The following is a 23015-nucleotide window of genomic DNA, read 5'->3' as shown; positions in this document are numbered from 1 at the left end:
GATGATAATACAAGTGACTTCACTGAACATTTTAAGACTGTAATACTTTTTAATTTGAAAATCACCAGAATAAATCAGTTTACTCAACAAATACTGACCAGATGGCCTTTCTAAGGGCAACATAGGGACGTCCACAATACTGTGACTGAACATAGATCATTGTACTGAGTAGAAAAAGACTTCGCTCACAAAGAATTTGGAAAAAATCAATCAATTGTAAACTGTCCCTGTTAAATTCCACTGAATTTCTAACACTGTTAGAAAGAGGTAAATTACCTCTTAAAGTTTTATTGGGACCCTTGAATCCTTTTTATTGTATAATATCAGCTTTAGTTGACTATATAATGGTTATTCAGACCCAAAGTGAGGTTAACTGAGTCATTAACTTTTGATATATGACACTGAAGTCCTTCTGTTTTTGTTAAGGAAAGGATACTCAACTTGCTTTAAATAAATAAGTTATATAATAAGCAATAAATAAGTTGCCTGTTTTCAAACTTTTGATGTTTGCTGTCCTCAACCATATTTGCCAAGAGGCAAATCCAGCCGCAGCAGCCTTGCACAGGTCAGGTGTATGCAGGGGTGTTTCTAGAATTTGAGGACAGTAGGGGTTAGGCCCAGACATTTGTCGGGGGGTCTGTGGGACCCTTCCGTGGCACTTTTTTGGGATAACCAAGCTCTATATTCAAAGTACAAAAAAAAATATGAGTGTGAATTCATGTATTTTCAGTTTGAATTAGAAAATGTTATGCGGGCCAACTGGCACCCTATAGTGCCAGGGGGCTGTAAGTTGAGTATCACTGATTTAGGGTGACCTACAGAATGTTGTTAACAAATTAAGCAAAAACTCCTCCAACCCAAAAGACCACATAGGTCATTTGTTCCTACCCTCTTATACGACCCACAGAAGCGTTTTCTGAATTAGCGACCCTATGTGACAGGAGATCAACACAGAAATAAAATTTCATGGTCGCAGGAAAAAATCATGGTTTGGGTTAAATTAAGTACAGCTGTTAAGTATGTGAAATAAATAACTCAAAATTTGACTTGCCATAACTCATTGTTGACTTATGATTTCATATGGGACACAAACAGTGGTTTCCTATGTCAAAGTCCTGTGCTTGTTTGACCCATCCACACACCCCACCCTCCTGCCGGAAAAATATTTCTAAATGAATATAATATGTTAGAATCTACAATGTATGCAGTGATTACTTATTGTAAAATAACAACAGAGTTGTCCAGGTTGACCTTCATCTCTGGCAAACTCTTGAACACATTTTGTTGCATTTCCATGGTAACGGTTATATGAGTACGAGGGTCAAAGTTCGGGGCGTAATGTTATGAGGAAGCAGTATGTCCTGATTGTGTGCATACTGCATAAAACAGTATGTACTTTTTAAGGACAGCTGCAGTACATACTAAAAGTAAAAAGAAAAAGTATGCGATTCGGAATGCACCCGTAATTACTACGGCCACTGGAGGTCATCTCCTGACTGTAAACATAAACATGGGTCATAATCTGCTTGTACAAATGACCTATGGGGTTGTTTTATGGCAGGAGGTAATAGTATACTAACAATGAAAGAGTTTACTTGTTTAACAACTGCTTACACAAACTGTCTGTAATATCTTTAAAACAAAACTAAAACATGAAGGTACGTGCAACTCAGATGGACAGAAAGGATTCCTCGCTCTCGTTTAAGTAAGGCAGGCTTCTTGATCACCTGAACGGTCCCTGTAATACAGCACACTCTCCAGGCATAGATATGGTTTTTGCGTGCTTCATCCTCACGACTCCACAGAGTAACAACAAAGCACTACACAAGCAGCTACTGTTAAGTTACATCACTAACAAAATGCTGTCGGTGTGAAGAGTTTGGTGCTAAGTTCTCGGTACTTGCTACAGTGTTTTTCAGTGTTTCTTCACCACACGTCTTACTATTTTGTGATCCTGTTGTCTTGTCATTAAGGTACAATAAAAGTGCCACATTTCAATTGGCAACATTCATTAACAACTCCCAAAGGCCTGCTTTCTATTTACTACTGATTATTTTTAACATGCAAAGTCAACATCATGATACCCATTTTGTTTTCTTTTTTCGTTGTTGGGTGTTTTTGAGTAGAGTAGAGGAGTGTACCTAGCTTGCACCTTTCCAAATTCCTCTTAGTGTTTCATCCTGTTATACATTTACCAGTTGTAAACTTCGAGCTACATTGGTGACAGTAAGGGCCAGTTTACTGGACAGGATTTAACCCTATTTAATATCCTAAATACACTACAGATGAACTCAATGCAGTCCTATATTTAACTCAGTCCTGTATTAACTGGACTTACTTCCTGAAGGAAGATTAAAGTTCCTCCAGGACTAAAGGGTCTTAAATTAAAACTCTGCTCTGTAAGGTCAGAATAATTGTCAGGTAGTGGAGACACATGAAAAATTTGGACTCAAAAGTACATTTTTGTGACATGATGATTGATATTAACCTCATTAGTGAGAGCAGGGTGCACTCTCATTAAAGGTCTAACACAGCTGACTAAAATTAAGCTTGTCAGTGTTGTCAGACTTTTGCTGTGTTCAAGCCAAGTGGGAACTCAAAAATCTCTGACCCCCTTACTGGAGGAAGTACAATGAAATGCCACTCAAAGTCCTTCTTATAAACTTAGGGCAAATCCATCTACCCTGATCTATGACGAAGTATTTATCTGAAATGACACCATGGCAGCACCCATTGAAGTGCACAATGAAAATGGTGAACCATCAAAGGCTATGTTAATTATATTTGCCTGAATTTAATTACAGTAATACAAACTACCATATAGAGAAACCTGTTCTGCATAAATTGATGTAAAATTACATTGCCAATGTTATTAGGCCTGGCTGGTTATGGTAAACAGTCTCTGAAAGTTGTCTTCTCTGCACAATAGTTATAGTCATAATAGTCATGTCTGTGCTTTCTTCTTTATGCGTGTCTTTTTATGTTTTGTACTTTAATGCTGCCATTTTGGCCAGGCCTTGCTCGTAAAAGAGATCATTTGATCTCAAGCAAATCTGCCTGGTAAAATAAAGGTTAAATAAAGTAAATAAATAAAATAAAATAGTTATTTGGGAAAACTTCAAAAATAACACCAAAAATGTTAAACCATAAGGAAAAGCACTGCACAACACTGCTGAGAGTTCAGCTGTGTGTACACTTACCAAAGAAACATGAGTTTGGCATTGTGCACCTGAATACTTCAAGATCCAAAGTTGGATGTCTTAACTGGAAAATTCAACCTCCAATTTTAACCGGAATAGATACAACACAGTATCGTGATATTTTTGTATGGCAATAATGTATCGTTACATTATACAATATACCAAGTATTGATTATTTTATTATATAAATTAATAATATTACAAATACAAATTAAACTTTGGGTAGCCTGGTAGAATGACATAGTCAGTTGCTTTTTTCAGTTTACTAGATACGTTTTGCTGCAATAAAAATGACTGAAGTGCCATGAACAGACTAACTACTTTATCTTATTCGATAAAACTGTTTATATTGACAAAGTTTTTCTTTGGGGACATAATTTGCCATTCACAAAAGGTAATTAATCGCAATATATCGCAATATATTTTACCACAATACTCGGCATATCGCAACGTGTTTAAAATCACAATGTATCATGACTTAAGTATCGTGATAATATCGTATCCTGGGGCCTCTGGTGCAACTGGAATGCAGCATTTGTATTAAAGAAGTTAAAAAAGCCAATTTTTAAGACATGACTAACTATTCTGGATTTAAAAAATGAAAACAAAATTTAATTAAAATTAATTCTTGTCCAGGAAACTGGGCCTTTGCTACGGTAATATAAGCTTGCTAGGTCACAGCTACTACAGTGAAATCTAGGCTACTCCCTTATTAAGCTGATTTCAGAATCTGTGCTTTTTTGAGCTGTTTTGTGATGTTTCAATTGCATAACAATTTCATATTTTCCATAACATGAGAGTTGGATCCCAGGTTGTAGTCTGATCCTTATTATATATATATTTTTTTTTTTGCAAAACTATTAAGATCCCAACTTTTCAGTCACAGACACATACCTTTGGAGGATTGGAGAGACCTGGTGTTGAATTATGCCTGTCAGACCAGTGAGAGCTGCTGCAGGCAGTGAGCTCTGTTCTTACCCCTCAGGTATAATTATTCCACAGAACAGGTTCATTATGCTTTTCCTTTCTTTTTACCACAAGAGATTGAGCCCCTCACTGAGACTCAAACTCAATTTCTGGTCCTTGCATAAGGCCTGTGATGAGCCTGTATCGATTTAAAGTTAGGATAACAAAAGGCTTGCCATGTTTAATGGCTGTTTCCAGAACTTTCTGAACATTATACAAGCTCATTAGCTGCAATTAGCTACCATCTGGCCACACACTGTGCCACACACTGCGTTATCTGTAGGGACGTTAGGGTGTTTTTTTTCTTCTTCGCCATTTCAATTATCAGGCATCAGGGTGTCCTGGTGTATTCCCATAACCATAAAAGTATGAACTGTTCTGAATATAGTTTTTTCTCCCTGAAGAGGAGGTGCAAAAGAGATTCATATGTCATAAATTTTTCAACAACTTGAACTCCATAAATGAATAAAAAAATAAAATGTTCTTTTATTTATTTGAATTTTTAATTCCAATAACATAAACTTTAAAGGTCCAGTGTATAGAATTTAGTGCCATCTAGCGCCTCAGAAACCTTTCCTGTGTGCCAAGTGTGTAGGAGAATATGGTGGCAGATTTAAAAATGCAAATGGCCCTATCTAGAGCCAGTGTGTGGTTTGTCCATTCTGGGCCGCTGTAGAAACAACATGGTGGACTCTGTGGAAGAGGACCTGCTCAATATGTAGATATAAACAGCTCATTTTAAGCTAACGGAAACACATCAGTTCTTATAATCAGGTTATTATAAAGTAATAAAAACAATGTTAATTAGTGAACATTACAGGTGCTAGTAGGCACATTTTGTGACCGTTGTACAGGCTAGCTGTTTCTCCTGTTTCCAGTTTTTGCGCTAAGCTAAGCGGCAGCTGGCAGTAGCTTCCTATTTATGAATCAGACATCAGAAAAGTATTGATGGTTTCATGATGACACCCAAACATGCTTATTATTACATGGAGGCTCCTCAATGCTGTATGATTGAGTTTCAGTTGCTAACATATGGATTAGTAGCTCATTAACTGTTAAGTTGACAACACAGATTGAAGCAGTACAAAGATCAATCATTTCCTCATTGGGATATCAGTTCTCTAAATGAACCTGTTCATTGTTCAACACATTTTCCTCTTCAACATGTGACAGATTAATTTGTTTCTGTCAATGTGCTGACTTTGTACAACTTTAAATCAGTGTGCTGTTCCCGGCGAAACTGTTTCTGCAGAGATGTCAGCTCACTGACATCAGACTACAGGAAGGAAGTGAATAAAAAGAATTTGTCCTCCCTCTACAAGGTTTTTGGCCTCTTCAATGACCCATCATGAGCGTTGCGAAGAGCAATCTGAAAAGTCGAATGAACCCGAGCTGTAGTGTGTGCCTCAGGGGAGTGTTAGGCCTCCCTGCTGCTGAGCTGTCAGACTGACCTTAAAACACCCAGTCTCAGAAAGGGCAATCCCCCAAAGCTATGTGTGTCTTCATGATTTCCTTCATGACAGGTATTTTTATTCACACCTGTTTGTTAGTACGCCACTGTGTAATCAGGAAAATCAGTGTGGGTTCAAGCTTTCACATCCTAAATAGGCTTTCATGCAGTTTATCTCCACAATGTCCACAGACAGTGTGAAAAGTCTCAATACCTGTTAAACTCCCCTGCAACTAATGTGAGGTATAGATTTAGACTTTGACTGAATACTATTGGATACATAAGCTACTTCCACAAAATAATTCTGAATCTATCATATCAAAGATCATACAACAAATATAACAATTACCTAATTACAAAAAATATAGACTAGTAACATTTAGGATTAACTATCCATTCAATTCTAAAATATAGTTTAAGTGAGACAGCATAAGGTTGCACAGTGACAGGATGTTCATCTCCCAGTTAGAAAACAGCGATATGCTTCACTGCTTTCTTTTTTTATCTTTTCATTTTGGTATAATTACTGAACAAACAATAACATTGGAAATAAAAATTCAAATATTGTAAACATCGTACCGGTACAAAAGCACATGTCGCAAGACGTGGTCAGAAAACACCAACACAGGCAGCGCTGACAGCTTTTACTCCTCCTCCATTGACTTCTCAATCTCCTTCAGCCTGCGGACAAACTCCTGAGCCTCCCTGTCTCCGATGCGAGCGTCCAGCATCCTCATGATTGGCTTTTCTGGAGGGGGAGAGCAAACAGATGAGAGTAGATCCGACACCTGACACAAACATCTCCAGATTGAATGGCTTTTCATGTTGTATTGGAGAAGTAATTGGAAACCCAGACCTACACCCCTCTGGTCTCCCAAGGAGCCAATATTATGTTTGTGTAAAACAAAGAGCTTGATACAGCCTGGGGCTATATGTACCACTGGGTTTACTGCGAGACAGGTGGAGAATGACAGGCTGGACGCTTTTGCCGGCAGCTGAGGCGTTCGGTCTCCCCGGCCAGCAGAAGTCGCTGAGAGGAGCCACGGCTTCACCGGCAAAGTCGTTGGTGGAAAGCCAGTCGTAGTCCATCACAGTGAAGGTCAAACAGGCAAACCTGTGTCTGTACTGTTCCGGACTGACGTGGCTGGAAGACACAAGATGCAAAACAAATCAGGCTGTAATCAGGGTATGCCCAAATAGAAGGAGGGAGAGAGGAAAACAGTACTCACAAGTAAAAGAGCTCATCGAAAACTGGGTGCAGGGTCTTCAGTTTCACTTGTGTGCGTTGACTCTTGGCCATAGGGAAGAGGTGGTGAGGACAGATTTCCACTATGACAAATGGGTCACTCAGACCTGCAGACGTCCAGAAAAAATTAGTGAAAACTCAACTTTAAATAGCGACATGTGCTATATTATATTTTGACATTTTACCATTAGCATCCAGCGCCAGGATATCTGCAGCGTGCAGAATCTCCACCGTCAGTCTCTGCTCCGGAGCGTCATAGTAGCACTTTACACTGATCCGACCATAACGGGTGTGTTTGAGTGTTTTCTGAAACATTACAGACAGATTATAATAATCAGCATACCACTGAAAACATGCTATAATAACATGTAAAAGCACAACACATTTTCAGTTTCAAAAGCAGAAATAAGTTGAAGGAATTATTCAAAGCATGTATCAGTCTAAGTGCTGCATTGTCTGACAGCATCTTGTTTTTCCAACAGTCCAGGAGATTTTCAATCAGAGGAAAAACAACACAAGACAGAGTGTTGTGTGTTGTGTCCAATCAATACGTCTCTGTGCACCTTAGGGCTAAAATGAAAGTGTTAGCCTGGTAAGTTGAAACACACCTGGTGGGAAATCTTCTCCAGATAGTACTGTTCAATCAGCTCAAAGGAGGAACATTTATTCAGCCTCAGCTCCTCATCCAGGACCTAAAGCAGCACCGTCAGAAAGGGAGTCAAGTCAGGTCAAATATATTTCTTTATATTTGCATTTAATGCTTATACCCAGGCAGAGACCAAGATAAAAGCGATGAGTAATGCAAAAACTAACAAAAGACCAATTATTAGTACATTCAGAAGCCAAAGAAAATAGTTGGGCCTTGAGCTTTGCTTTGAATGACTTAGTAGAATGGGCAGATCTGATGTGGTGGAGCAGTTTGTTTCCAGACTGGGGCCCGTGACTAAAAAGGTTACCCCTAAGCTTCCGCCGAGCCCAAGGGAAGACCAAAAATGACAGGTCAGAACACCTGAGTGACCTAGGTGGGGTTAAGTCAGACAGGTAAAAGAGAGCTCATTCATTAAGTGCTAATTAGACAACTAGTAAAGTCTTGAATTTTAAAACTGACAAGGAGTATGGATGAAACATGTTCATGTATACGGGAACCAGTTAAGAAAGTTGCCTCACTGTTCTGCACAAACTGCAGATGTGAAAGAGAGGACTGACTGACTCCCACATACAAGTAGTTACAACAGTCAAGGCGAGCAGTAATAAAAGCATGGATTATTTTTCACGATGTTGAAGTGATAAAAAGAGTTTTACTTCGCTAAGGCTCACAGTTGGAAAATGCTGCCTCTCACCACAGAATTGATCTCATTTTCAGAGTCAAAAATTGTCCCAAGGTTTTGGTTTCACAAAGGATGACAGTGAGCAGAGACTTTCACACAGAAAGCTGGTGGATTAGGGGGGCCAAAGAGAACCACCTCAATTTTTAGTCTGTTTAGTATAAAGATGTTTTGAGGCATCCAGTCTGTAATGTCCTACAGACAGTCAAATAGAGGCTGCAATGCATGGCCAAGGGTTGTGGCTATTTAGCTGGAAGAATAGCTGGATATTGTCCACAACACAAAGGAGGGAGATGCTGTGCTTCCTAATAAGGGAACCAAGTGAGAGCATATATAGAGAGAGAAGAAAAGAGGCACAAGATCAGAGCCCTGAGGGACTCCGCAGGTAAGAAGGGGCAGAGGAGGAAGAAGCATTCCCCACACAAACACAGAGACTTATGTTATCCAGATGTGACTTAAACCATTTCAGGGCTGTTCCCTGCACCCAAACCCATTGTTCAAGTCTGGTAATAAGCAATTAATGATAGACTGTTTTAAATGCCGCACTATGATTTAAAGTATTCAAATAGAATAGTCCCCTTGTCTGCTGCTACTAGCAAATGATTGTGAACTCCTAAAAGAGCTGTTTCAGTGCTATGTTGCTCCCTAAAACCAGATTGAAAGGCTCTGAATAGCAAATTCTTGTTTAAAAGAGATGGAGTTGCTGGTAAATATCTGTTTCCTGTATTTTGGATCTTTGAACAGAAAATCCCACACACTGCTCTTTGCTCAGCTTCTCCGTTTTGGTCCTCCTGGACCTTCGTCAAGAGCGTTCAACACCATTACTTACATTACATTACTGAGCTTAAATAGAGACTGTTCCACCCATTTCGCAGGTGTGCACAGGTGTGGGGGAATTAATCAGCCGTGTTTCTCAGTAATTGACAACAGCCTGTGCACCATATGTCACATACCCAACAAAGGAAACAAGGGACAAGTAGAACATAGGAAAAACCTAGACATCTAATTCTCCTTATACAATAAACATTTACAAGATTATTTACACAAAATGTTAATCTTATGAATGAACACATCGGCCTTGCAGCTCTCATAAATCATTCAAAATGTTCAATACTCTTACGCCGTGCATTATAAATTGGTCTTTTTAGAGCCCCAAATCCATTATAGCACGACATGTCATGGTATCTCATCATTTAATCGTTTGGGAGATATAGTTTGCTGATTAAATATCCAGTATACTTCTCTTCTGCTAAGTATTTCTTCAATATTACCACCTCTCTCTGGCAGAGTAACTTTTTCAATGCCCTGTATTTTGGATCAAAATTGAAGCTTGGAAATGAGAGAAAATCATTAGGGTCACAGTTGTTAATTTAGGGAGGGTTTAAACCAGTGCGTGTTTAATACACAAGGAAAACAACCTGAGGAAAGATAACAACTCGAAATAGAAAGGATACTGGGACCCACAATATCAATCTTTTAGTAGGAGTGAAGGGATGTGGTCAAAAGGGCAGGTTGTGGGCTTCAGATGACAAATTACTTTCCGCAAAGAGGAAAGAGGCACAGGTTTTTAACTGATTAAAAAGAGACAGGGCTATAGGATGATGAAGAGGTAGCAGAGATGACGGTGAGATTTGCCTTCCAATAACAACTATCTTGTTGATAAAGAAATTTAGGAAATTTTCACAAGTTACTGTGGAGGGGTCAGGAATAAGCGGCAACCTCCAGGGCTGAAAAATAAGGCCAACATGGTGCAAAAAACTGCAGTTCCTAGAACGGCCACTCGAGGCTGGCTCCAAAAGCAAGTCAATCCCTGTAAACATCCATATTAAAATAACCAGCTTTACAGCAGAAATACACATGTTTACAGTGTGGTACAAAAAACAGGTTTGGTCGCTATTACTTGTTTTCAACTTTGTGTTAACAGGGTGGTGATTTATTAGAGTGACAATGTTGGTTTAGGTAACGTAACTATGGTGTAAGCCCTGATTCACAGAGCATAGGTGTCGCCATAGCTATCACTATTTTAGTGTGTTTTCAGTTCATGAAAGTTAATAGTTTTGGTCGTCTAAAAAGTCTTGTTCAGTGCTTGTTTCTACTTAAAGACCCAAAGAAGTTGGATATTCAGTTTTTCTGGTAAATACATTTTGTTTTATTGGATTAAGCCTGTTTTTCATGAACAAAAATTAGCATTACCATTAATATAGTTGACCATGTAGCCGTAAATGCACTGTGCTAACCAAGCTAGCAGCTAGCATTAGGGTTATCTTCATCCTCTTGTCTAAACATGGTCACTTCCGGCTCCAAAAATCCAAAATAGTGACAGCCAAAATGCCAAGCTTGAGGCTTTAAATGGGAGACCATGAGCCAGTGGGTGACATCACGGAGGCTTTTTTATTATTATGTTATACAGCTAGGAATGGTATTGTCAGTTGTGTTAATGGCAGCATTTTTAGTGCTAAATAGGACTTTGGGTCTATGGCAGTCATTCAATATTAAGTCAGAGAAGTCATAGACAAAGACAAATAACACCATAAGCAAGCAAACAGCTTACCTTATAGTCTCCACTCTTCATGTCTTCCAGGGAAAGACCCTCTCCCTTGGCATGCAGGAACTGCAACAGGGTCTAAAGCATTCAAGTAAACAAATATATATATAGAACTTGCGAACTGGGATTCATCAGAGTTATCCCTCTAAGTTTAATAAATGGAAGTCTAATCACAGTAGAAAGACATGTTGTTCACACAAACAGCATGAAACCTCTGGCAGACAAACACGATATCTGTCTGCCAAACTCCAAACTCAGCCCTCATGAGTAGCACGCCATGACTTTTCATGCAAATCTGTCACGTCCAATGCCAGCTGGTTAAATTGGCATCAGAATATACAATAGCTCCCAAATTGTCATTCATAAGGGAACTCACTTTGGCACTGAACAACTACCTTGCGACTTCATAAATATCTAATGTATGCTGATGACTGCACGACAGCAAGCACAGAGAGCTAATTAAAGGATGATGGTAACAGTAGTCATGATTATCTGTACAGAGTTGACACATCTTTTTAAGCAGAATTCTCCTCTTAGTCAAACTATGCCAGGCTGGAAATACCCATAAAAAAAGAATTGTGAGATAAAACGCAATCACTGACCTCCACTGTGTACTGGAAGCGGTTGTAGAACTCCACCTGAACACCTCTGTTTTCTGCGACAGCGTCCAGGATCATCCGCAGGAGCAGCTCCCACATGCTTTGGAGAACCCTACGAGGCAGCAGACACAATGAGACGCCCACAATTATTTGTTTACCAGCTCTTCCGATAACACCCCTGTACCCTAACTTAGCCTCCAGTACGTTTTCACAGAGAACAGCTCGATAATGATAGGTTGTAATGCAAAACATGTCTGAGGGGTATTGTTACTGTGACAGAGCTTACGCAGTACTCGCAGCATCTTATTTGCTGAGCTCTCACACTTTGCACCTAGTACTATCAAACACATTACATCTTATTTAGAGAAGAGGAAACAGGTTGTATGATTATGTAACTTGATGTAAGGATACCTCTATCGATATCTATCAATTTAAGGTGTGCCAACATTTTCCCAGTTCATCCATCCATCCATTTCATGTGCTTAACAAGGGCCAGGTCATGGGGGCAGCGGACTGAACAAAGTATTTCAGACGTCCAGCTCCCCAGCAACTGTTTCCAGGTCCTCCTGGGGGATCCCAAGGACTTCCCAGGCCGGATGAGATATATAATCCCTCCATTTTGTTTTGGGACTAACCCAGGGCCTCCTACCACTTGGACATGCCTGGAAAACCCAGGAGGCATCCTGATCAGATGCCCGAACCAATTGGCCCGTTTTGATGCGAAGGAACAGCGGCTTTACTCCGAGCTTCCTCCAGATGTCTGAACTCCTCACCCTATCTGAGCACACTACCCAAAGCTCATGACCATAGGTGAGAGTCAGAACGTAGATGAACTAGAAAGCTTCACCTTCCAGCTCAGCTTCCTCCTTACCCCGACGATCCGGCACAAGACCTGTATCACTGCTGATGCAGCACCAAACTGCCTGTCCATCTCACACTTCATTTTACCCTAATTTGTGAACCTAACCCTGAGATACTTGATCCCCTTCGCTCGGAGCTGTAGCTCACTCCCAACCTAGAGAGAGCAATCCAGTGTTTTCCACCCTGGTCTACAAGTCAAATGTACGCTGATGACCAAAAGCGAAGGTTTGTGTGAAGGAAAACACAATTTTCAGGTGGTAGGTGAAAATTCAAATTCAATTGCATTCACTCATCCTGAGGTAGGCTAGCAGCATTAAGAACCTTGCCTAAGAATCCAGACTGGATATGTGTTGCCTTGCCCTGACCGGGAATTGAATCCCTGATCTTCCGCGCCAAATTCAGTACGTCAAGTCTTAACCACTGAGCTAACCAGCTGCTACAGCAACAGAAGAAGGCAGCGGTGAAAAATGTAGCCATCCAAAGTGACAACAACATCAGCAAGAAGGAAAATGAGAAGCTTGAAAAAAAAAAAAACAAGGGCTGAAGGAAGAGCTAGAAAAGATGTAGGGAGTAAAGGCAACAGTGGTGCCAGAGCTAGAAAAGATGTAGGGAGTAAAGGCAACAGTGGTGCCAGTGGTAATCGGAGCACTGGGGGCTGTGACCCACAAACTGGGAGAGTGGCTCCAGCAGATTCCAGGTACAACATCTGAGGAACAGCTAAGATACTGCGCAGAACCCTCAAAATCCCAGGCCGAGCTTGAGGAAGACACACCACCAGCTCAACACATCTGATCAGGCATAAATCTCACCCTTGTATGGCTAATTGTCCAAACAAACGTAAATTCATCGGTAGATATAGTGCAGCTCCTGGCCGCTTCCCTCAGCTTTCAGTTGGAAGAACACATAAAGACACAGAGCTACTAATCAGGGGAAAGACACTACACTGCAGTCCAAACTTTTCACAGGTTAAAATAACTGTAGGCTACAGTTTCCATGACCTGTCAGAAAATGCTAAAACATGCCTCAAGAACAATTCACTGAAAACTATTTCTTATCTAGTGGGAATATGAGGGCGCTAACCCTTTGTAGAGCTATATGAAATCACATTTAATTCAAACACATATGCAATTAATGTCAAATTAGTGGTGAGGACAAGTTTAGGCAATCAGGAAAGTGATACCGACAACCCCACTGTCCCTACCATTAATTACACCTATGCTGATGATGCAGTGTTATACGTATGCAAACAGTTGGTAACAGACTGGTCAAGAGTCCTGTGCTACAGTGACGCACATTTCAAGCTGGCTAGTCAAATCATGATTCAGGCCTAATGTCAAAAAATAAATAACTACCACTGGGAGGTGCTGTAGTGGCTTTAATGCTTTGCTGTACAAGTGCCTCCTTTAACTATTCTTTTATTATGTGCTACATGTGTTATGAGTTTATGTTGTGAATTCTGTTTCATAATTACATACTCAGTGATTCCTTTTATCATCAGCTGCACAGGCACGCCAGATGGAGATGAGCAATTAGGCAGAATGTGGCACAATTATCAGAATAGTTATTAAAATTAATTTGCATTGTCCCTGTCAAACAGAAAATAAATGAAGTCATATTTTTAGCGAGGAGAGGGAGGGAGAAAGTAATTACCTAGTCAGAGTCTCCTTCACAAGGTTTTCAGTGAGGATGACCATAGTGTCTTGTAAGTACTTCATAAGAGGAGACACAGCCTGGAAAAAAATGTCACATTAACATACATTACATATACCTGGGCTGCATACACCACTGATACAGGAATGAATTCTGTAGAGAGCCACTACTGGGTCTTACGTCATCGTTGTTGATTGAGTCTGGAGAGAGGCTGATGTGCTGGATGTACCTTCGCAGCTCCGGCAGCATCTGCATAGAAATATTCTCTCATACATGGGCATGCAGGTGCATACAGTATAGACACAATTCTGTGCATTATGCATATGAAGATACAGAAAGTCACACAATTTTGCAAAAGGTTTACATAATACAAAATTGTGCAGCGTATGATTTCAATGCAAAACACCCAAGCACATTGTATGTCCTCTGAACAGTAGTAATAGATCATAGGGAGAGGCTTGACTCCCATTATTATTGGATGCAAACTTTATAAAAAAAAAAAAAAAGTCAATTCTCGAAAAACTAAACATAAAACAGTACTGCGTTAAGTGATGAACATGAATTTTTGCCAATATGTGCAGTATTTTTGAACATATATTATTAAGTCACTGCTTGCAAACCTCACCTCACAAATGGAGTTACAAAAGCCCCATGTCCACAGAGCAGTATGGTACAGTTAAGTTCAGTATGTTTTGTTTCCATTTCCACTGTGAAAAGTTGTGGATGGTACCAATGGAACCGTTCCGTACCGTTACCATTTTTGGTCACCCCTCTGTTGGGGTACCTAGCACACAGATCTGGTACTAAAAGGTGGAGCTGTGAACACCACTGTTCATACTGTGGCAAGTCTTACATACATTAGTAAACTATAACTATAAAAATAAAGGATGTTTTACTGCTTTTCACAACAGCTGTAGTCTGAGAAAAATATCTTTCACTGGGCCGACTGCCAGCGACTTTTATGTTGGAACGTTTACTTGTAATGTTATTCAATGCATGAGGTGAGGATGTGAATCAATCAACACACCTTACATTTCAATGTGACAACTCTGACTATTACTTCAGTTTTTAATTGTTTCTCTTGGATGACACAAACTTTGAGTAATGAGTGGATCTCCAAGTGTTTAAGATCATTTCGACAGATTATGTGAACTGCATACATTCTAATCTTTGCTCTGAGAAAAAAAAAAAAGCATAGCGGAGCATTGATCCTGTGGGCTCCGGCCGGCTGCTCTTCCCTGAGAAGGGCTAAATGCACAAACATGCTATTTTTAAATATCTCATCGAGAGAGACTCTCACTGCAGCCTGTTCTATTTGTTTTGAAAATGTTGGTGTGCAACTTTGAGGTGCAGACTTGCATCTGTGTCACCAGTAATGAGGGAATACAGTGAGGGCTGGATGGAGCAGTGAGTGACAATAACCGCGCCGACATTTAAAGGTACTCTTTGCGGTGGAAACGCTACATGGACCTAGGGTCTAGGTATCATGTCTGAAAGGTTACTATTGGTTCCAAGGTACCATACCGAAAGTGTTTGGTGGAAATGGGGTTAAAGTTTTCACTGGCAGTAACCAATTGCTCTATATGTGCACCATGTCTCATACTGATTTCCAGGTATTCATGCTTTCAGCTCCGCACCTTGTCGGTGAGCAGCGTGATGAGACGTTTGGCTTCTCTCTGCAGGTCCAGGTCCATGTTGAACAGCTGCCCATTGAGAGCCTTGCAAACCTGCTCCTTCCCCTCCACCCCACAGGACTCCTCCATGGCCCGCTCCACACCTTGCCAGTCCAGGTCACGAGGCAGGTGACCCAGGAAAACTCGCACATGCTCTGTGTTGTTCAGGGCGATGCAGAGCTAGCAGAAAGCGAGGAGGAGCAAAAGAGGAGAAACAGAGGGTGGAGGTGGAGAAACAAAGAAGGAAAAGAAGCAGGGCTACAGAGAAGTGGAGGGACGGGATGCCAGTGTAAATGATTGACGACGACAAGAGGCAACTGCGATTTTTTTTTTTTTTATATGATCTGCTGTTGAGCCCTTTGTGTTGCCAGGAAGAACACTTGCTGACATTTACTTCCCACGTCATTGCATGCCCTCCCCCTGTTCTGCCTTGCTACAGGCGTTACCTGCACTGTGAAGCTCTTGTGGTCTCGGCCCAGCTGGTTCCTCTCAATCTTGCGTGTTATCATCTCTGAGTAGCACACAGCTTCACTACAGAAATTCTGTGAAGAGTAAAATACCAGTCATAGTTTCCTTTTTGATTCTGACTCCATCACCAATAAAGTCTTTTGTGTGTAAGTAAGTGAGTCTGTTCATATATGCGCTGGTTGCGCGTACATGAGTGTGGCAACACTGGAAGCAGCACTCACGTCTGTCAAACGAGTGACAAAGATGAAGGCCCCCGCGGAGTCTGGCCAGGCCAGCTGGAGCCAGATCTCGCGTACCTGGCTGAAGCATGTTGTCACCTCTACAGCTGAGGAGCTGTGTTTGACCTGCTGCACCGGCTCGAGCTGCTCACAAAGCACATTAAAACACAAAATATAACATGCATAGTTTATAGTCGGTGAATAAAACTGAAAATGAATGAACACTGCCTCAAGACAGAACAACAACTTGGAAAGATGGCAAAAAATTTGGTACATGACCTGCTCACTTTAGAGTCATGTACACAGAAACATGGTGGACGAAAGTAAATGTCAATGTTAATGGTAAGAAACCTTTTAATAATTCATGTATTGCATATCAATTTTTGTTCACATGTAATTTATAATATGGTATTAGATTGTAACCATTAGTTGCTGACCTCGTAAAGTGACTTAGATTAGTTAGAGAAGTTATTTATAAGCATTAACCCTGATAAAAAGTCAGCTAGAGCAATGTTTTAGTGGTTTTAGGGGATGTTCTTGCACAGCAACAAGTGTTGGACAAAATTATTTTGTAATATAAAGCTACTAACTTTTTTTGTTTTGTTTAAACGTTCTTAGGGATAAAATGCTGCACATCTTGGAGTGTCCATGTTGTTTTCACATTACGACTTAAAAGCTCTTGAACACACCAAAGTCATGGAACGTTCTCCCAACATCCCAACAATGGGACCATCCGAGGAGTGTATCTGCTTACATCTTCATTATAGTAGCCTCTCACCTTGTCTGTTTCCACTGCTTTACGAATTCTGTCACAAGATCTGTCATGAACGATCTGCAGCCACTTATGAATCGAGGACTTGAACCAGTTATGAAAGCCCGTCAGGGCCAACATTTTAGCATCCCTGTTAGAGAAGAACACAAGTCCTGTTTTTAATAAATTCAAAGCAGAAGAAAAAGTTGTACTTTCCTTGTTGTCATTTCAAACAAATAACCACGAGTCAGAGCCTTTTACGCTGCTGTTTGAATTGTCATGAGAGTCGAATTGAGAACCAACTTGAGAGGAAGAAACTCCCGAAAGCCTTTGAGGATCTTCAAGGACATGAAGAGCTCAAAGATGGTCTCTCCCATTGTCTGAGTCAGTCTGGAGCTCTCCTGCTCCAGAGTCCCACAAACCCGCTCCATCGCTACATTTACATCATCGGCTACCTGGGGGATGAAAGAACGTGCTTGTGTTCAAGTGCTTGTGTCAAAGCTGGCAGCGAGACTCAGACAGGCTTTGGAGGACTTGTTCACAAGGACTTTCATGTCACTTTCAACGACTTACCTGTTTCTCCAACTGTCTGTATGATATGCTGAAGAAATCTACTTTTACCGCACTGTGAGAAGAAACAAAGGATGAAACGGCTTCTGTCCAGCAATAACAAATTCAAATCAATGTTTCGACATTTCTACATTGTTTTTCTTGAGATGAACTCTGTTGATATTTACCTGTAGAAGAGTTTGTTGTAGATGTTCTGGGCTCTCTGTACGTCTGCACACGCAGCATCAACCACCTGAACCAGCTTCTTCAGCTGCTCCTCCAGAGTCTATGTTGTTAATACATGAACATCCTAAATATCAACTCTCAAGCCACAGTAAGTAAAATTATAAAATGCATGATTTCAATCGCTCCATATTAAAGTAAAACTCCATCCCAAAATGATTATTTGTATATCAATTACTCACCCCATGGTACATTGAATCAATAAAGAAAACTTTGGGTTTCTTGCATTCCTCCACAGTGGATAAAGAAATGAATGAATGAATGCATTGAAGTCATTGGGGTCCGCAAATAACGACAGCAAAATTCTATCAAAACATCTGTTTACAAACTCTCTCATAGCTCATGCAGTATATTACAAGTCTCATTTACCTCTGTCATATGCTCAGTACTGTCGGAAAACGGTGGATTGCCCTCTTCGGGTTGGGGGAGAGTTACTGCCTCAAGCATAGGGAGTTCAAGTATCTTGGGGTCTTGTTCACAAGTGAGGGTAGAATGGGGCGTGAGATGGATCGGCGGGTCTGTGCGGCTTCTGCAGTGATGCGGGCACTACGCCGGTCCGTCGTTCTGAAGAGGGAGCTGAGCCGGAAAGCAAAGCTTTCAATTTACTGGTCCATCTATGTCCCAACCCTCACCTATGGTCTTGAACTCCAGGTAGTGACCGAAGAAATGAGATTGCGGATACAAGCAGTGGAAATGAGTTTCCTCTGTGGGGTGGCTGGGCTCAGCCTTAGAGATAGGGTAAGGAGCTCAGACATCTGGAGGGAGCTCGGAGTAGAGCCGCTGCTCCTTCGCGTCAAAAGGGGTCAGTTGAGGTGGTTCGGGCATCTGCCTAGGATGCCTCCTAGGCGCCTCCCGCTGGAGGTGTCCCGGGCACATCCCACTAGTGGGAGGCCCAGGGCAGACCCAGAACATGCTGGAGGGATTACATACTGTATCTCATCTGGCCTGGGAACACCTTGGGGTCCCCCAGGAGGAGATGGAAAGCGTTTCCGGGGAGAGGGATGTCTGGGGTGCTTTGCTTGGCCTGCTGCCCTCACGACCCGGCCCCGGATAAGCGGATGAAAATGGATGGATGGAAGGATGGATGGATATGCTCAGTGCTTCCCAAACACATGCAATTTTGTTAAAACCTTACTACTTACTACACTTCCGCATAAACAGTCTCCCACATAGACGAGTTGTGCACCAGGCAAGCAAATTCTAAATGTGCTCATGCATTCAATTAAACCTCCCACTCCTTCCGTCACTGGCCAGGAGTTCTGCTGTTACTCACCCACTTCCTGTCACTTCCCGAATGTTCTGATATAGTTTTTCTGTTGTTAAACACGGCCCCCTTTGAGTAACTAATATACAAATAGTAATTTTAGGGGTGAGGTATTCCTTCAATAAGTAATAACTTACCCCTTCCTCTGGTTTATATTGTGCAATTAAGTTCTCATACCACTCCGCAGTTCCTTTCTGTTGAAATAATAAGACAGATTAAAGAGAATAAATGAGTTAATTAAAGGTGTCCTGGGGAGTATGGTACTGCACTCTGATAGCTCTGTTTTCTTAGTGTATATGCCTCTTCTTTGTGCTGCTTTCATGGAATACAAAGATATGCATTGACCTGCTAATCAAGACATTTGTTTGCAGTACAACACCCCCTCAGTTTAAAAACTCGATGGGATACCGTTAAGTGAACCTACAGTAAAACAAATATTTCATTGTTACCTTGGCAGCAGTAGTGATGTCCAGATGCAGTTCATTTCGAAGAGGACATACAGTCTTAAAGGCCCGCATGTTTTGCATGTAGCCAATCCCCCTGACATTCACAGACAAGAAAAAGGCCAATTACAATACAAGACTGCTTTCGGGTCACGTATATGCTGGTTCCAAATCATATTGTTCATAGAATATAAAACATGAAAGAAGCACAGACACTACAGTCTCACTAAATTATTTCTGCTCTAATTGTATGCAGGATCCGGGGCTGTCTCTGCAGGGGAGGAGAGACGCAACTTTGACTGTTAGCTGAGTCACTCTGTGTTTGTGTGTGTGTGTTTCTGAGAGGTGCAGAGATGATCTTCCTTGAGGTGTTGATCACTTGGGCAGAGCTGGTCTATTAAAAAACAGTCTTCTCCAAATCAGTCCGACATGGCAACATGAACTTTAATAATTAGCTGATTTTACTGGATGGACTTCATGTGGAACAGACTTCCCTAATTTGGTGTGTTTCACTGATCTAACATCCTTTCTTTGTGTGATGATACCTCAGTGCCAAGTCGGTTTCTTCAGAGCAGAACAGCAGTATTGAGCAGACTGCCGTCAAATTAAGCACAGGTGCCCATGGGCTTTCATGGACACAAGCTTTCTGGTTAAAATTCCCTGATGGCCAAAACATTGGTTGATGACAATCTGTCTACAGATTAATGCTCGGATTTCCATGAAACTCACTGGGGTTATTCACATTTCCCATAAGATGACTGCTTATGATTAGGTGATTTCCCCAAGCTAAAGGCTCCACAAAGAATATCAAAATCTACATCTAGAAATACCACCTTTAATTTGCTGAGCACATTAATGCTTTGACAGGGTAAGCCTCTATGATACTCATGACTGTATGGTCCTTGGACCGGTGTATATGAAAGGGTTTGGTCATTGATTTTACCAGTGGATTGGGAGCATTATATCATAGGGAATAGTACATGTTATGTAAGGTATGTATGTTTTTGCTTCTGACTACAATATGTTGCTTCAAATAAATTATTTTCAAAGGGGCAGTTCAGCCCAAAACCTAGTTTTCCTCTTACCTGTAGTGCTATTTATCAATCTGGATAAAAAAATATGTTTGAAAAACTTAACAGCACCAGACTTTGTTGGGAACAGTTTTCCGGTAGGGACGATTTTCTTTCTGATGAATGACACCCTCCAACAGTATCACTGCACAGATCAAAGACGAGTATCCCCAACCTCACTTCTGTCAACATGTGTGTACCCTTACCGGCTGTAAGCTAAATAAATAAATGGTCCGTGAAAATTTTTTTTTTTAGTGGATGTCTTATATACAACATGATTGAGCTAACTGGAGTAGTTTCATGTCGTATCCGACAACGGGAGGCTTTTAACAGATGACGTCCTGATGTTAGCTTTGCTGCTGCTGTTAGCTGTCCCTGTCAGCTGCAGCCACTGATGCTTTCTAGACATCGTGATTTCCCAAAACTGAATAAATACCACACATAGTAACACAAAACTGCTTTGCTAGCTCAATCATGTTGTAACTAAGATATCCACTGGAAAAAACATTTTTTTAATCCAGTATCTTTGGTGAAACTGCACTGATTTCAGCACCAGAGAGGAGATATCTGTTACCAGATCTCGCGAGAGTGTGTTGTTGAGACAGAGACAGGTCTTGAACAAAGTAAATTTTCTCCTGATTTGTCCGTCTGAAATTTGCCATTTTGGTGTCGGAATGTCCTGAAGATATGTGGCTTGTGATGAATGGGTCCAATATTTGCTTCCGTGACTATGGGGCGAAAGAATCGGCCATAATCTGTAATCACGTTCATTTCTCCCACTGAAGTCAATGGACTCAGGAACTGCTGTTAGTCTCCTAAAGGGGCGTGGTGGTCGCGAACCCCACGTGACACTGATACAGGAAACTGACTCGCAGTGGACCGTCTTGGTTTATCCACCGTCTTTGTTGCAAGTCACAAGCACAAGCCTCTCATCCATGGGGAGAGTTTTCCAAATGTATCTTTTTGGCACTTTGAGCACCACAAGCTAAGTGCCACCTAGTTCCATTACATTCAGATGAAGGCAGACATCTCTACGGCCGATATTTTCAAAACTCGGCAACTTGCATCAAAACAATACGATATACGATATATACGATACAATACGAGGCGATACGATATGATACAATAAGGAAATTTGTCACTACAGGTAAGAGGAACAATATGTATATTTGATTTTAGGGTGGACTGTCTCTTCAAAAGTATGCTATGCAGGAATTGTGGGTTTCTGTCTGTAAACACAAAATTCTTATTTGGCCCTACGGTGCATGTACGTAAACTTCAAGCTATTGTGCTATTGTAGGAATGTTACATTTGTTCTAATAGAAAAGCCAATACCTTAGCAAGCTAACTAAGCTAACCACCCGTCCACCTGTCTGACAAAAAGCTCTGCATCGCTCCTCATCCTCTCCTTCAGTGCTCATCAGAAAAAGTGAAAACGACAGGCAACTCCAGATTCACTCATTGCGGATCAGGCTTTGTCTGCTTTGCATTTCGCCTTGNAAGCCAATACCTTAGCAAGCTAACTAAGCTAACCACCCGTCCACCTGTCTGACGCTCCTCATCCTCTCCTTTAGTGCTCATCAGAAAAAGTGAAAACGACAGGCAACTCCAGATTCACTCATTTCGGATCAGGCTTTGTCTGCTTTGCATTTTGCCTTGCTATATTTGCGTTTTTTTGGCGCTGTGCCCATAATTTTTGTAGCTTCCTCTTGGATGCATGCTGCTACTACCTGATTGCTACCATTTTATAAAGTCCTGATCTCACCTGCATGCTGTTTTTGGCTGGAGGCTACATACCTGCACAAAGGTTGTGTAACAAACATCCCGAACACAGCAAAATAAGAAGGAAATAAGAAAATACAGGCAGAGGGCAGGGTGTCTGCAGAAAAATACAATGCTGCCCACTTAGTTGGTTGTACAGTATGTGATGATAGTACTGGTTTTTTTTTTTAGGAAATCCTGCATAGTATACCTTGGAGGTTTTAGATAACAAAATCTGTGGTCAGAAGCAAATGTTCCAATTTTGAAATGAATTATGAGCAATGATTAAGATATTTCTGTTTAAGGAGCCCAACACTGCTTCTTGAACAGAGCATGACTGACTGGTTGAAGTCTCTCTGTGTCTGTTAGGGTGAGAGGTTAGGCGTGTACCTGGTATGACAGCACAGGCGAGTGTTTGATGTGATGTGATGGCAGTGTGACTTTACCTCAGCATGAGCTCGTAGCGTGTAATGGCAGCGGCGCTGGTGCACGGGAAAACCTGACGCATGTTCTTCATCAGGCACAGGCAGTGCTCTGTGTACAGCCTGAAGCTGTCTGACAGCTGCCTCTCCTGGACACAGGAAGGGCCCTCAGTTATAGCTTCAAGTACACTGGCTGTGAGACATTTTTGGCTGAACCAAAAACCTTGATGTATGTCAGTGAAGAGCTCATCTAATGAGGTGACTTTCCAGATGATGAGAGGAATTTCTTTCTTTCTTTTTTTTTTTTTTTT

The 23015-nt window shown here is 41.2% G+C and overlaps 1 protein-coding gene across 1 annotated transcript in view; it reads right to left on the bottom strand.

The window, feature by feature from the left end:
* Nucleotides 1-4709: 4709 nt before the first annotated feature.
* Nucleotides 4710-23015, bottom strand: part of baiap3 (BAI1 associated protein 3) — a 57664-nt gene continuing 39358 nt past the window's right edge. Inside the window, exons 16-34 of the mRNA XM_050069929.1 lie at nucleotides 22729-22853; nucleotides 19458-19548; nucleotides 19146-19202; nucleotides 17690-17787; nucleotides 17526-17577; nucleotides 17256-17407; nucleotides 16980-17103; nucleotides 16205-16345; nucleotides 15962-16057; nucleotides 15480-15695; nucleotides 14023-14091; nucleotides 13843-13922; nucleotides 11335-11443; nucleotides 10739-10810; nucleotides 7471-7554; nucleotides 7048-7168; nucleotides 6846-6969; nucleotides 6555-6760; nucleotides 4710-6364 (exon numbers count right to left, since the gene is read on the bottom strand). Of these exons, the coding sequence (XP_049925886.1) occupies nucleotides 6261-6364; nucleotides 6555-6760; nucleotides 6846-6969; nucleotides 7048-7168; nucleotides 7471-7554; nucleotides 10739-10810; nucleotides 11335-11443; nucleotides 13843-13922; nucleotides 14023-14091; nucleotides 15480-15695; nucleotides 15962-16057; nucleotides 16205-16345; nucleotides 16980-17103; nucleotides 17256-17407; nucleotides 17526-17577; nucleotides 17690-17787; nucleotides 19146-19202; nucleotides 19458-19548; nucleotides 22729-22853 (2121 nt within the window). The 3' untranslated portion in view covers nucleotides 4710-6260. The remainder of the gene's footprint in view (nucleotides 6365-6554; nucleotides 6761-6845; nucleotides 6970-7047; nucleotides 7169-7470; nucleotides 7555-10738; nucleotides 10811-11334; nucleotides 11444-13842; nucleotides 13923-14022; nucleotides 14092-15479; nucleotides 15696-15961; nucleotides 16058-16204; nucleotides 16346-16979; nucleotides 17104-17255; nucleotides 17408-17525; nucleotides 17578-17689; nucleotides 17788-19145; nucleotides 19203-19457; nucleotides 19549-22728; nucleotides 22854-23015) is intronic.

Source organism: Epinephelus moara, chromosome 18, assembly GCF_006386435.1.
Source record: "Epinephelus moara isolate mb chromosome 18, YSFRI_EMoa_1.0, whole genome shotgun sequence".
NCBI lineage: Eukaryota > Metazoa > Chordata > Actinopteri > Perciformes > Serranidae > Epinephelus > Epinephelus moara.
The sequence above is the reverse complement of the archived record's forward strand: the minus strand, read 5'-3'. Positions and strand labels throughout refer to the sequence as shown.